A 14991-nucleotide genomic window follows, 5' to 3' on the forward strand; every position below is an offset into this window, starting at 1 on the left:
TGTCTGACCTTTGGCAGGGAGGCCCTGGAGCCGGAGCTCTGCGTCGTCATGGTGAGGACTGTGGTGATGCCCAGTCCCACTCTGGCTGGAGCCGCGTCCATGTTGATCCAGAACGACACCCAGGACAGGATGACGGTGAGCAGGCTGGGGATGTACATCTGGATCAGGTAGTAGCCCATCTGACGCTCCAGGTAGAATTTTACCTCAATGCAGGTGAATTTACCTGAGACAAGAGGAGACAGGTGCAAACTGACAGTCTTATTAGAATTTGATGGCAGCATCTGTCAGGCGTGTTGGACGGCAGCTTGTCATGCGTCATGTACCTGTGTTGTAGTGCTTGGTGCAATAGCCGAGGCCTTTCTCCTCTTTCAACACAAACTGAGGGAGCGTCAGGTCGTCAGCCACCTGCACCGCCCCCACGTCCAGCCATTTAAAAATCAGATCGTTCATGGTGTAGCCGACTGCAAGATAGACACAGGTGTATGACATGTTATCAGTTTATGAATCTGTGTGTGATGTCATTCCCGCCATGAATAGTGAACTTACAGCTTTCAAGCTGCATGGTGCAAGTCTGGCTGTCCATTGGGAAGTTCTTCAGATCCATGGGGCAGGAAAGAGTAAGAGTCAGCCTGGAAAACACAGACAGCACCTCCATAAAGGAATGAAACCCTCACACTCTATCATCCATGTCTGGATGTGTGACTCCTCCTAAACCCCACAGCACCAGCTATTTCCTTCTCACTCACCCACAGTAAAACACATCCAGCTGCTCTGACCCCTCAGAGCATCTCCTCTTCATCTTTTTATTCCTCTGCACATGATGCGTCATTACAGAAGAGAACCTGGACACTTATAGGGTGTTGCATGAGTCCCTGAACCCCACCATTAAGATAAAAGAGAACGCACTGAAGTGTGGCACTGAAGCAGCGGTGAATCGTAGCGTAATGGTAAGAAGTTATAACTAGAATAAACTGTAGAGAAGAGGATGCCATGTTTAAAGCTCTGTTAGTGATTCTGTTCACCTCAGTGGACCAGAGCTGAGCCCGCTGAGTTTCTTTAGCTAACACAGCGTCTTATGTTGATTCATGATGTCTGTCACGTATTTTACATTCTGTTCTTCTCTGTGTTAAGGACAAGAAGAGGAGGGAAGCGAGTGGTGCTGGTGCTTCAGTGTCATCCAGAGATACTGTGGTGTGTAAGTGACTGATTCTGACTGTATGAGCCTGTTGCAGAGCTTTAAACATGGTTTCCTCTTCTCTACAGTTTATTCTAATTATAACTTCTTACCATTACGCTACGATTCACCACTGCTTCGGTGCCACACTGCTGACCTAATCCTGTGTTAGCCTGCAGTTACAGTGTGGGCTGGACAACACAATTACAACTGAGCTGAACTGAAGTGAAACAAACATGTCATTTATTCATTTGGCCACTAAACAAACCCTGGATCTGGACTGTTAGTATCAGATAGAGACACATCCTGGTGCATCATCTACAGTCAGGATCACCTGATGCTGTAGAGGACATTTCCATTCTGGAATATCCGAAGCAGTTTGTTGTCCGTCGTAACCTCATGGAAGTTTGCTCCCTTCTCATTTGCAAAGAACAGGTCGGGTTTCCAAATGGAGTCCAACATGGAGGGGTCCAGGTCCAAAGAGTCATCTGGATACTCCTTATATGCCAGTCGAGGGTCATTCCACTGCTGTCTCAGAAATACATTGAGGCGGTAGTCCTACAGTACAGAGTTAAGCCATCATTAGTTTCAGATATTTTGCATCTAATTATAATTACACATTTTGATAAACTGTGTGAGAGTGCTGAGATCAAACAGTAAGTCAGTCAGAAACAAATGAAGCAGCTAAGGACCACTGTACATACTGTACATGCTGACTGACAGCCTAGAACGGCAGCAAACAGCTTACAGCTTGATCAGTTAAAAACTGATGAGTCTTCCCATCTCTAAACTTGAATAAATACAAAAATACCACCCAAAACTCTCTATGGGCCTCCTTAATACAGGATGGCCCTTGACGTGATGAGACATGAGAAAATCATGGCTAACATTATGTAATGAACTTAAAGAGAGTGTCTTTACAGTCACTAATTAGTCATAATCTAATGACAGGATGTTTGGGAGTCATGAAATTTGTTCATCCAGAGAGCCAGAAATTCTTCAGATGAATCAACATCTGATGAATGGGCATTAAGCAGCTGTGTCCAACAACATGGACTGAAGTCCCAGCATGGCAGCGCTGCACTGATGGTACAACATACGGAAATATTTCCACTCTCTAATTCAAACAGCTTTGAGGTATTTGTACTTTAGTTATTCCATGTTTCATGACTATTACTCACTATTTTACATTTTACTCACTTCATTTCCTGACACTTTAAGTTATCAGCTACTCTTCAGATCCAGATCATTGATGATTATATAGTTCAAATAAATGATGATTTATTATTTGAGAGGAAGAATATGAACACATTAAAATGAGCCTCATCTTGACCAACTACAGCATTTAAAGTGATGAGCCACTCTGTGAGCACTCTCACTTTATGATGGTAAAACTTTAAAAAGTACTTTAACTTCAGTAAAACACTGACTGACTCTTAGAGCAGAATAAACTGATGGTCATCAAATTCTCACCATAGTTGTTTCAGTGATGGACCCGAAGCTGTTGATGAAGATGTTACAGGTGACGTTGACAGGTGGACCTGACAGAAGCAGATCACACATCATGTTTTCTTAAATACTACTACAATGTTTTCTGACAAGAAGAAGAAGGTTCCTTTCATAATGAGCCACACTTTGTCCTGATACATAGACTCATCCACGATAACCAGAATGAAATTGTGTTGTCATTTCCACTATGCTCCCATTAGTGTAGTCCATCTGTCGACCACTGAAACTGTAAATATTTCAGTGCCTCATTTCCTAAGAGGCAATAATTTATTGATTCTCCTTTAGTTACATTAGTGTATTTATAGATAATCGGTCGGGATTTACCCAGCATGCACTGACAAGGATGTGGAGCAAGTATGAAATATATATGAAATGCGACCCCAGAGGCTGAGGGGGAAGTGTGTCAGAGAGAATCTGCTGGACTCACTCATGAGAGAACTCATGAAAAAAGCCTGTGGTGTAATATACAAGGGCAACTGCACATTTCTGACAAAGATCTGAAGGAGTGTAAAAATACCACAACCTGAGGCTGCAGCACAGAAACAGTGACAACACATGACAAACAGAAGAATCAGAGCCTGCAGTGTCTCTCACTTCTGACCCATCTGTGGATGATTTGTGCTGCTTCGCTGCCCCACTGAACAGCGTTTTCACACCTGTCCTGACACAGGACGTCCTCCCATCGCCCACCACACCACCCTACCTTTGAAGTTCGGTCTGATGCGGGCGTCATAACCAGATGTGCGTCCCATCAGTTTGTCCAGAAAGTCAGATGGAGAGGGGGGCTTGGCTGCTCTGCTGGGGAACTTCATCTCCTTACAGAGCACAGACCTGCGAGGAGATGGCACATCACACTCTGATTCTGATGATTCTGAATACCTCCAAGTATTAGACATTCATTTGTGCTACAGATGTTCAACATTGGACAATTTAGCTAGAAGAGGTACAGAGTTTGGCATCATGCATTTTGTAATTGATAGGTGTCACATACTGAACAGGGCTCAGATCAGATGTTTGAATATCTTCAGTGAAATCATCAGTGAAATCACTCATTCGTACTTTAATCCTCCATCTTACATTAATGAACATTTTCAATTAATGGAACCGTTCTCTTAATTATAGATTACAAAATATTTAATGCATGATTCTTTTCACTTTAAGATAACCACAGTGTTGACATGCCTGTGGTCAAAGAAGCTCGTCCTACCTTCTTATTAACAGTACTGCCATCAATGTCAAATCACATTAAACACTGTCAAATAAACACGCTGTTTAATTCTCCTATTAGCTGAATGAAAATTGAGATACTCCTACTTTAAATTGTGTCTTACCTGCCTTGTAGAAAAACGAAAGATGAAGTCCATGTCATACACAAGATGTGCCACAACATTCTTATTTTCCAGAAACAACAAATGGTTAAAGGAGAGAAAAATAAGAGAGAAAAACACTGAGAAGAAGAGAAGTTGTTGTTAGCTCTTCCAGTCAGACTCTGTCTTCTGGGCTCAGCTCAACCTCCCTCTCTGCAGGTGTAAAATACAGGAAGCTGCTGCTGTATAATTCAAATCCAAGGGAAGTTTTTTTCTGCCTGTTTGTGTGGATGACTTCAAGCTTTATCTCTTTTTTATGGCCATATGCATGCTGAAGGAATTGCTGCAAGAACATTTAAAGAGACAGGACCACTTTCATAGCAGAGTGGCCTCACATTGCTCATCATCATCATCATCATCATGACAGTATCAGATTAGCAGAAACATTTGGGATTCGAACCAGAGATAATATTAAAACTATTAAATATAATTTATTCTAAAAGATGTTATATAAAGATATATTTGTTATATCATGTTGTATCATTGATCAGTGAATATTACCCACATCCAAAGACTTGATGAAGCCAGTTCATATGAAATATTCAATAACTAATTAATGACTATTGTCTCTTATTTCAGAACCTTCACATCAGATTAAACCCTGACATCGTCCACTGTGTTTTTCAGTGTGCTAATAAACTATTGATTATAAAGTAAAAAAAAAACAAGCCAACATTATCAGTATATAATGTCCTATATGTCTACAGATGTTTGGGATAGATTTTAATTTAGATCAACTGAGGAAATCATTTAAACCAATTTAAAAAATCTGTATCATCAAAGAACATAACGTGATCACAGCATCTTCCAGACTGCAGATTTCAGACAAAGGTCTCTTAACAAGATCATTGTTGCTTTCAAAAAGGTGAAAGGATGAAGCTCCAATTAATTCAAGTCCAACACATTTCTGTGAGTGTCAGTGCAGATCCAGAGGTTCTTTATCTTAAAGTTTCTGTCCTAATTATTTCATTTTCAAATCGCTGGTCAAATCCAGATACAAATGTGGAAGCTCATGTTTATTCCTTCATAAAGAGGCGGAGGCAGTTCAGCCATTTACTCATGTAAAATTAATGTCAAAGAAAGCGATGGGACGTTATGGCTGCACGTGTTTGCCTCACACTTGAAAGGCCATTCCACACTTCGCTCTGAAGCCCACAGTGTCAAATAGGATGAGAAATGTGTGAGAATATGAAACATGAATCCTAATAACAAGAAGCCCACAGTTAAAAAAAACTGCTTCTGCATGCTTGAGCATTTTTACCTCCGGAGAAGATAAGTAGGCCAAGCTTCATTTCAACGCTGTTTTTGTTGGAGAGCACATTGGACCTACTTATTTAGATTGTAATTCCACACACTGTAAAATGTCATTAATACAAGTCTGCCTGCACAACATTAAGTGCTTTTATCTGAGGTTAAACCTTCAACATGGCCTCAGTCAGTCTTAAGGTCCATCACAGTAAATGTGCCGGGCAGGACACACTGACGCTTCAGGACAGATGAGCTCAACCATCAGTCACAGCTCAGATTAATGCAGGTCAACTTATCATCAGAGACATTATCAAGAAGCACAACTGAAAATAAACGGATCAGTCCAATTTAAAAATAGCTTTTATTGCAGCTTTTCTCACGACAAGCTGCTGTGATCACACAGACGATCCATGTTTAACATCTTCAGCCTGGTGGGAAGCGAATATTCAATCACACGAGTTTGGGCGTAGCAGGAAGATGAGACAGTGATTTCTCCTGAATAGAAAAAAAAAACTAACGAAACAGGTGCAGCAGATACAAATTTCAAATATGAAAATATTTCAGCCACATGACATAATTTACATTGAACGTCCAGTTTTGTATGCGTGATCATTTGTGTCTTAAACACAGTGGCAATGGCTGCCAAAGTTCAGTCTTCACATTAACAGCTCCATTGTCTTAATCTTCGTGGATGTTGAACAGCTTTGCCACTTCGTTCAGATCTGCGTGTTCCTCTCCATCCTTGATGATCTACAAACAGGAGACAAAAACCATTTACATGAACCAAAGATACTGATTATTGATTACGATGACATGTATTTTCCTTACAAAGGGACAGAGTGTACCTTCCTTGCGATGGGCATTCTGTTGAACACATTCCACAGGATGATGCCCACCACCACCTTGTCTCGCAGGTAGAAGATGACTCCTTTGCCGTAGCCGTCTTTGTGCTGCTCCACAGCAGGTGCAGGTGTTGAAGAGGCCACTGGGCTCACGGCTGTGTCCTCCGTTTCACTCTCTGAGCGGATCCCAGTTCCTGCAGCACGTTTAACGACAAAGGCTCAAAGTTTGTTTTTACTTTGTAGGATTGAGATTTTTCCACCAGATAGTGAATGTACCTGACTTCTCTGTAGCAGCTTTAGGTGTGTCCTTGGCAGTGGCTTTGGCAAACACTCCTACTGTTGGAAGGCTGCTGTCAACGATCCCGATGGCTTCATAGCCCACATCAGGGCCCAGGTCACTCCTGTGACAAACCACATGGACCAATGGAAACATATTGAAGCTCTCTCTCATCACAGCTTTCTGTTTCCTGTGCTATGACAAGACTTTTCAGTGCAACAATATTTTCATATCCTAATGATGTTGATTTTAAGCTAAGCCAATATATATTGTCAATGCACATATACTGTAAGGTTAAACCAAGTCATCTCAACTACATCGTCTCAGCAAACACAAAATCTTCAGCAGATTTTCATCCTCGGTTTTGTGTGTGTGTGTGTGTGTGTGTGTGTGTGTGTGTGTTTCCACTGCAATAACCCATGTTGTAGGTGTCATTTGGCAGCTGGTAAAAACAAAAGGCAGCAGTCATCTGTGCAGTGACGACCACGCTTCACTCTACTTCATAGTTAGTAGAGTGGTTAGTTTAGAGGTAGTTAGTTTAGTTAGTATTTTGATGATGGGCTTGAAAACTGTCTGTCTGACTAACGCAGCCCTCCCCTGCCAACTGCTGCCTTAATGTCCTCTAAAGGCATTTTAAATATTTAATGGTATTCAACACTTCAGAGCAATCAAGCATTTCATCTGACTTCTAAAAGGATTAAATCTGAGTCATTTGCAGAACTGTACATGCTGCCCCCACTTATTTAAATATAACCTACAAGCGTGGACGAGTGCAATCAACAATTCAGACTTGCCCTCGCTTTCTAAAGTATCTGCTTCATGTCCAGTTAAAGCTGGTTTCATGGTTTTGAGCCACAGCTGTCATTTGGAAAACAGGAAGTAGTCTAATACCCACCAGAACATAGACTGATGCCAGTAGGGTTTGCTGGCCCCGGTCATGTTCTCTCCTGCTAGTCTACCACTCACAACAGCGTGGTCGTGGTGCTCCACCCGTCTGCGGCCCAGTCTGATGTCGTAGAAACACGCAGCATCTCCTGCCTGAAACGAGGATATGTGACGGATTAGAACGTGTAATTATCATTCCATGTTTAATAGCTAATGAGATGGTTTTCATTAAAAAAAAAAAAACATGACTTGAGTTTTCCTGAAGAGGGCACTATAATCAAAGGACAGACTGAAAAGGTCAAACACGTCCAACACTGTGTGTAAACAACATTAAACCTTCTTTTTAAATCCAGTCAATAATTTATCACTTTGCACCAACTTCCTTTAAAAGTAGGTGCTAACACGTTTCTCTGTGTTTAAATAAATACATGATTGACCAACTGGAAAAACAAGGGTGAGAGTTCATCTACACATCATGAGCTCAAGCCTTTGAAATGAACTAAGATCTAATGTTCAACATTAAGATTACTGCCACAACCAGTGATGAGTTACTACATCAGGTGAACGTGACAGACGGCCACAGTACTGTACAGAGGTGATGATGTCATCATACAGGTGGAGGGACGATCTGTCAGCTCTTCATGATGATGCTGACTGTTGTTACTGGAAGACCTCAACCACCTCATGAGCTTAAACTTACCACCCAAATATTGGACCTGGCCTGCAGCTCCGCATTGACCCGAAAACCACCAAAGTCAGAGTCCACCTCCAGACCTGCTGACTTAGCAAGGTCACAGTTGGGCTCCAAGCCAACAGCTGCAACAATGTGATCCGTTTTCACCTGCAAGGGCAAGGCACACAATAATCAGTGACTAATAAGTCTGTGGATTCCCTGAACTAGACATTACATGTGCAGATATGTGAACCTACCAATCGGCCATCCTTCAGCTGGATTTCTAATTTATCATCTTTGTAGTTTACAGATTTCACCAAAGCTTCAGAGATGATTTTTACACCCTCTAGAAAACCAAGGGGAGAATCTTTATAACTATTAATGAAAAGAAGATTTTTATTATATATGAAGAAAAGCTCCCAGATGAAATGAGGTTCAGACAAGCTACCAAGTGACATGAACCTTTCTTGACTTTTTCTGTTGTCCAGTTGCTCAGATACTCAGGCAGCACTTTTCCCATGTTGCCCTTCTCAGGGAACATCTGTATCACCTCCAGACCAGATTCAGTCGCTGCAAAGAGAAAAAACAACAGAGCATCAACTCACAGTTAAACATTGTCATCCTCATTTACTCTGTTCTGTCCTCTTGTCCAGGAGTCTTACATCTCCTGCCGAGGGCACAGGCCAGCTCGCTGCCCAGGAAGCCGCCTCCAATGATGGTGATGGAGCTGATGCTTCTGGAGACCTTGTCCAGTGATTTGAAGTCATCGATCTGTGGAGGAGAACAACTTTTTTTTTTTTTTTACCATCACTTCCACAGAATATGACACATTAGTGCTTTGCTTTGTACTACCAGAACAGAAACAGAGCTAACGCCCCCTTGTGGCGAAACACTGACCTTGCGGAACAAAGTCGTCCTCTTGGTCACGTCCTCTCCCGCTCTCTCAATGGCCTGTAGATTTCTTGGCATGCCGCCTGAGGACCAAAGTTCAAATTTGTTTCCACCAGGTGTAAGCCACATGCAGCGATGAATGCGTTGACAGTGACTTACCTGTAGCAATCAGACACTTGTCATATGAAATCTCAGTGTCATCGTCCAGTTTCACTTTGTTTCCTCTCACGTCCATGTGAATCACCTACAACAGATTCAATCATGTATTTGTTCTGGTCACATAAAAGTCTAAGAACATATTTACAACTTCTACCTTCAGGTGTGAATCTTTTCTCCAACTGCCAACATGTACTGTATCTAATCATGAAGTGCACAGGCTGTAGTGTCTGATAGAAAACAAATACAAACTGACCTTTTTGCCTGTGAGAACAGCCACTCCCCCGTTTTCTGCACTATTGAATTCCTCTGGATGAATGTAGAATGATAGTGGCTGGAAGTAGATACTGGCAAATAAATAAAAAGATATTAAATGGATTGAACATTTTTTCTTATAACCTGCTGAAGTAAACGGGCAGCAACTCAAACTCAAACCAGCCAAAAGTAACAAGAAATCTGAACCAGTAACCTTAGTTGATATTATGACAACAAGTTGTAAAGACGCTGCATCCTTCAGGTCCAAATATCATTTACAACACAGGATGTGGTGCAACTTTTGTTTTTCATCAACAGGGGTTTGTTGTGACCGATGTGAGAAGAGGAAGTCAATGGTAACAGAGTGTCTAAGTGCTGCTGTGAACAGTGAATGATATCACAGTAATAACCACGCAACCATTATTAGAGAGAGACAGAGACAGACGTGCAACAGATCACCAGACAACACACCTTCTCTCCTTCCCATTCCACTGTTTGAATCGCAGAGTTTCTGTCACACCGGGGTCGTCAGAGAACCACAGCTCCTTCGACAGAGGAGGTCTCATGTATGGAAGGTCTGGCTCCTCAGTAACAATTAAAACCTGATAGCACACATGAAAACGTTTAACGGAAAAACTCGGGTACAATGAGGTGGGTAAAGAAGTGAAAACAGAAGCCTGACTGACCCTGGCTCCGGGGTCTCTGGCTCGAATAGACCGGGCAGCAGCAAAAGAGGCGGTACCTCCACCGATAAGAAGGTAGGGGGCGTGTGACGGGACACTGGGAGAAGCAGGTGAGGAGTCCGCTGCTCGAGTTTGAGACAGTGACAGCGAAAGAGAGCAAGCGAGAGAAAAGCAATAAAGAGAGAAAGACACTGTCAGTACATGATCTTACATGTTCATCAGTGCCAGTTCATGACCTACACAAACACACCTGAAACAGGTAAATGGACCTGGTAAATAAAAGAAACTCATTCCTCATGTGAGTGAAATTAACCTTTATCATTACAAGAACCCAAACAATGTGACAGAGACATTAACGAGCAGGAGGAAAAGCTGTAATGAGAAAACTGTTAAAATGTAAACAGAAGAGAAGGTTGTGTGAAATTAACATTAACATTATCAGAATGGGAGAAAGTATCGGTGCCTTCCCGCCCCAACCGGAGGTGGACTACGGTCTTACCACTCTCTGCCACGACTTCCGGCTGAGGCTCGGCCAGCACTGCTGCAGGCCTCTCTGCTGCTGCTGTAGGTTCTGTTAGTACAACCATCATTTCACCAGTTAAGACACAATCAACCCTCACATGTGGTAAAGTGCATCACTGGCTCCGTGCACAGCTCTGAATAAGTGCTTACCACTCTCCTCAACAGGTGCAGCTGGTACTGTTAGCTCAACTGGAGACGGCTCAGCTGGGAGTGCTGGTTCTGGTAGTATAGTGGTAAAAGTTACATAATGCCTCTAATGTGCACTAACCCCAATATGTAAATCCATCTTTCACTGAGACTCAGGTCAGAAGACATAAGATCTCCAACAGAATGAACAGGCCAGAGGGTCTGCTCAGGTCTTACCCTCCTCAACTACAGGTGCAGCAGGTGGCTCTGCTGCCTCTTCTGGGGAAGCTCCCACCACCGGCTCATCTGCTGTTGAAGCAATCCATAGTTTGGTTTAGACTGAGCTCTTTAGAGATCATTGAAGGGGGGACTGTCAGGATCCATGCATTTCTTCAGCTTTACCCAGGACTATTCTGCAGAGCATGCAAACTATCAGCACACTGACTGGAAGCTGCCCAGTTTGTTTCTGCTTGCACAGACACGTACTTGCTCACCACATTATACCAGCAGCTTCTCGGTTAAAAGCTTGTCAGCCTGCTGACGTTACTGCTGACTCTGTTCAGTCATCCACACGTAGATGTTTCTGATAGATATTCACCCAGTTATTAGTAATCCTCTACTATCAAATACAACTGCACTTATATTTGACAGAAATTTTACAATGGGGCTCAACATGCAATAATAAGTTTTATCAAGTGTGACTGCTAATGTTGACACACACTGTTGTTCACACGTACAAGTGGCTTTTTCCGACTTCTTGTTTAGATTAGAAACTATAATGTAATTCACATTACAGGACAGCTTCCAATCATGAACTATATTATCACATTATAGTTCACATTTAAAAAGTACTTCGAGTGCAATCCCAGGAAAAGTTTCACAAAGTACGACACATCCAGAGGTGAGCCCTCCATTTGACACATGTCCCTCACATGTGATCTTATGATAGAAACCTTCACAAGGAGCCGACACATTAGTAGAAACAGAAATATACAGTTCAAATGGAGGAGAGTCTGAAGCTACACTGAAACTGCACAAAGGGTTGATTTACAGAGAATAATAACATCAGGCAGAACACACTGATAATGACACATGCATCACTGAATACAAGAAGACGGACACATGCAACAAGACGTCACAGTTGATGCAGTAAACAGCTTCTGGATACAGACACCATTAACAAGTTAAACATACCCACCGGGCCTCGAGTATAAATCCTGTCATCACCATAACATTGTATTTAACACATCACTCAAGAGTCAGGTGTGGTCTGTTATCTTGCACTCACCTGACTTCACCAGTTGGTGTCACTGAATCTAACCTACAACACGTGTACAAAGTGTATCTGTACTTTTTCCTATAACTTTTGGTTCAAACAGGCTTCATAAAGGAGGCCCTTTATACACATGCATTTAGAAGTGTAGGACAGAATCAGACTACCTGGGAGTGGTTCAGCTGATTCACGGGGGGCCGCTGCTTCAGCGTCAGGGGCCGGAGGACTCGGCTCCTCTGATGAAAGTGCTGCTTGAGGTTTTGGCTCAGGGACGGCTGAGACAGAAATTAACAGATTGATCAAGCAGCTGTGAAGTGATCAACTTAGACTGATATTCAATATATCATGTGACATTCAGACAATTAATTAATCAGAAACAGATCAGGGAGAAGACATTTGGTCACAAAAATAATTTAAATACAGTTTGTTTTGTCCCAACATCTGCTGTTTACAAGCCAATAAGGAGGAAGCTGCACTGTGCACTTCAGCTGATTTTACAACAAAAACCCTTCAACTCCAATTTAAAAACAAAGAGTCACACAGAAAACACTATATATACTGTTATATCAGATGTCTGTAGCTCATAACAAGCTTTTTCTTCATTATCACACTGAATCATGGTTCAGTCTTACTACATATTAAGATATTAACAGAGGTCATAACAGAAGACATATAGTATTTAGTCAGACATAACTCACCTTCTGTCTCAGTGGCTTCTACAGCTAAAATAAAACAAAAAACAACAAAAACATATTCAAAATGTGAAATTCTTCATTGCAATCAGTCAAAGTTTTATTATCAGAAATACCAGTTATTAAAGACTCTCACCAGGAGGCTCTGACTGGGAGGGTACGGTTGTTTTTTGTGAGGCTGCTTTATGAGGTCTGGATGAAATTTCTGCCATACGTTCCATATATCTCTGTTGGTCTCCCTTTACGGTTCGGTAGGCCTGTGAAAACAAAAAATGCTCAAATCTGCCAATCAGATCCAGTTGACTGTGAGGTGTGAATATCTGAACAGGCAAACAATGTTTATATTCAAATGAACCCAATAACTTTTGATGCATGTACTGCATGTCACGACTCACATATATTCCCCCACCAAGGCAGGCAGCTCCGACTAGGAGGACGTACAGCTTATTTTCCCCTCCTCCCCCTGCAGACCCACTGGACATGTGGGCTGCTGGTACACGTACTGCACTGCCATTGGTCAACCCTGAAGACAGGAAAAAAATAAACTGCATCAAGTTCAGTCTTCAGAGTGTGTTGACTAACACACTGAACTTGGATTAACAGATTAAATCGGTCACGTTTGAAAATGACTTTAGTTAGTTCAGTAAAACACCAAAACAGGTGCATTTACCACAACTGGAGATCCTTTGTTTATGTTGATCATGCTGCAGCTGTCTGACTGACAACACAGCTGAATCACAACACATCACTGATCAGTCAGACAGCTTACTGCTATTTGGCTGACTGAAGAGTGAAGATTGGGCGAGACACAACAAGCATGACACCATGTGTTCCACCATCTTTCCTATAGTCATACCATGTGAAGAGGTGTTTAAATGCATGAGTTACTAGCTTGGTAACAATGTGAAATATGCAGACAAGCAATCTCAAAAGTTGAAGCTATTTGTGTAAATGCTGCTAGCTGTGTAATACATCTTGTAGGATCTGCCTGTGGATGTTGGCAAAGAAAACATGTCTCATTTTATGTCTTTCCTCGGGTATCGGTCAGGACCCACTCCCCCGTCTCCAGCTGTTTCAAACTGCTGCTTCTCAGTTTATTACAGGGACAAAGAGCCATGATCAAATCACCCTGCTACTTTCCCACTGACTCCCTGATTTAGAAATTATCTCAAAATGTCACTGCTCACCTTACAGGCCTTAAATCACCTTCTTCCTGAACACCTATCTGGTTTACTAACCAGGTGTGTGTCCTGTCCACCACTGATATCTGTTGGTGGATTCCAGCTGGGTCCTCCCAGGTTCAGCTTGTGACAAAAGGTGACGGGGCTTTTGCTATCAGAGGCCCCACCCTCTGGAACAACCTGCCTGTTGAAGTCAAACATGCTAGATCCTTTGCTGCTGTCAAAATGTTTGACATAGGTTGTTATTTAATCTGATTACTCCTATTCATTCAATCTTTTCTACCTTTATTAGGAAACATGTTGTATAAATAATTTATTATCTTTATTTTATTATATCACAAGATCCTCAATGTGAGCATCTTAAGCTGAATATTACATGTCAGCTTTTCAGCAGCTTTGACTTGACAATCCCCAGAATGAAGGGACTCACACACTTCAACAGAATCCCTGTCTGTTAATTGAAGACCACACACACACACACACACACACACACACACACACACACACACACACACACACACACACACACTCCTCTAATGACTCCGCACATGAGACAGTCCAGTCACCTATAGTCATGTACCGATTGAGTTTCTCCTGTCAGGGGCTGAAACAACAACAACAACACCGTGATGGTGGTCAAATCTGACGAGGTACAGAATATGTTGTAACACTGAACAGACACACTACAACCCGAGTGCTAACGTGGCGGGAACGTGTTTGACAGTGAAACATTTTATTCACTATCTGTCTGACAGACTGTAACTTCTACAACTAGTGAGATGCAGTATGGTTGAAGTTAGCAAATTATCGACATGTCACTTCTGCATGAAACTGTTTGCTAATTCGCTAAGTTAGCACTGTAACAATCAAATGTTCAGACTATAAACCAAGCTAGCGGACATTAACCTCCCTTAATAAACCGACACTGTGTGTAACGTGTGTTTAAATTGAGGCCAGCTAACCAGGAGACAGTCACTGTGCCTGGAGACTGACCTGCTCTTCTCACACTCTGCCGGCTCAGAGTTGATGAGTCTCTCGCCAGAGGAGCAAGCTTCTTCCACACAGTTCTACATTTCAGCATCGTGGCTTAGCTCCGCGTGACGGTTCCCGGTTCAGTAGCCGACTTGTCGGATAGGACCACTGGCTAGATACCGCTGATCAAGTCCTATAGACAGCACGTACTGACAACTAGCAGCACCGCGCTACACGCCAAGGCCAGACACAGGTCATACGTTTG

The 14991-nt window shown here is 42.4% G+C and overlaps 2 protein-coding genes across 6 annotated transcripts in view; both read right to left on the reverse strand.

The window, feature by feature from the left end:
- Positions 1 to 4073, reverse strand: part of LOC130182100 (glycine receptor subunit alpha-4-like) — a 6740-nt gene extending 2667 nt beyond the window's left edge. Inside the window, exons 1-7 of the mRNA XM_056396696.1 lie at positions 4015 to 4073; positions 3387 to 3514; positions 2648 to 2715; positions 1509 to 1732; positions 547 to 629; positions 324 to 461; positions 9 to 223 (exon numbers count right to left, since the gene is read on the reverse strand). Coding sequence (XP_056252671.1) covers positions 9 to 223; positions 324 to 461; positions 547 to 629; positions 1509 to 1732; positions 2648 to 2715; positions 3387 to 3514; positions 4015 to 4073 — 915 coding nt within the window. The remainder of the gene's footprint in view (positions 1 to 8; positions 224 to 323; positions 462 to 546; positions 630 to 1508; positions 1733 to 2647; positions 2716 to 3386; positions 3515 to 4014) is intronic.
- Positions 4074 to 5640: 1567 nt separating this feature from the next.
- Positions 5641 to 14986, reverse strand: aifm1 (apoptosis inducing factor mitochondrion associated 1). Of its 5 annotated transcripts, XM_056396674.1 has the most exons (21): positions 14748 to 14985; positions 12969 to 13096; positions 12710 to 12830; positions 12580 to 12603; positions 12049 to 12156; positions 10846 to 10917; positions 10633 to 10701; positions 10460 to 10531; positions 9964 to 10082; positions 9749 to 9879; positions 9279 to 9369; positions 9026 to 9110; positions 8873 to 8949; positions 8638 to 8746; positions 8438 to 8545; positions 8233 to 8321; positions 8003 to 8143; positions 7313 to 7455; positions 6417 to 6541; positions 6144 to 6334; positions 5641 to 6048 (listed from the first exon to the last, which is right to left on the reverse strand). In XM_056396674.1, exons 1-21 carry the CDS (start codon positions 14833 to 14835, stop codon positions 5977 to 5979), a joined length of 2163 nt encoding a protein of 720 aa, XP_056252649.1. In that variant the 5' UTR covers positions 14836 to 14985; the 3' UTR covers positions 5641 to 5976. The 5 variants fall into 5 exon arrangements, with proteins under 5 accessions (XP_056252649.1, XP_056252650.1, XP_056252651.1 ...); XM_056396675.1 differs by lacking the exon at positions 12580 to 12603 and having other exon boundaries at positions 14748 to 14986; XM_056396676.1 differs by lacking the exons at positions 10460 to 10531; positions 10633 to 10701 and having other exon boundaries at positions 14748 to 14984.
- Positions 14987 to 14991: the final 5 nt, after the last annotated feature.

Source organism: Seriola aureovittata, chromosome 15 (assembly GCF_021018895.1).
Source record: "Seriola aureovittata isolate HTS-2021-v1 ecotype China chromosome 15, ASM2101889v1, whole genome shotgun sequence".
NCBI lineage: Eukaryota > Metazoa > Chordata > Actinopteri > Carangiformes > Carangidae > Seriola > Seriola aureovittata.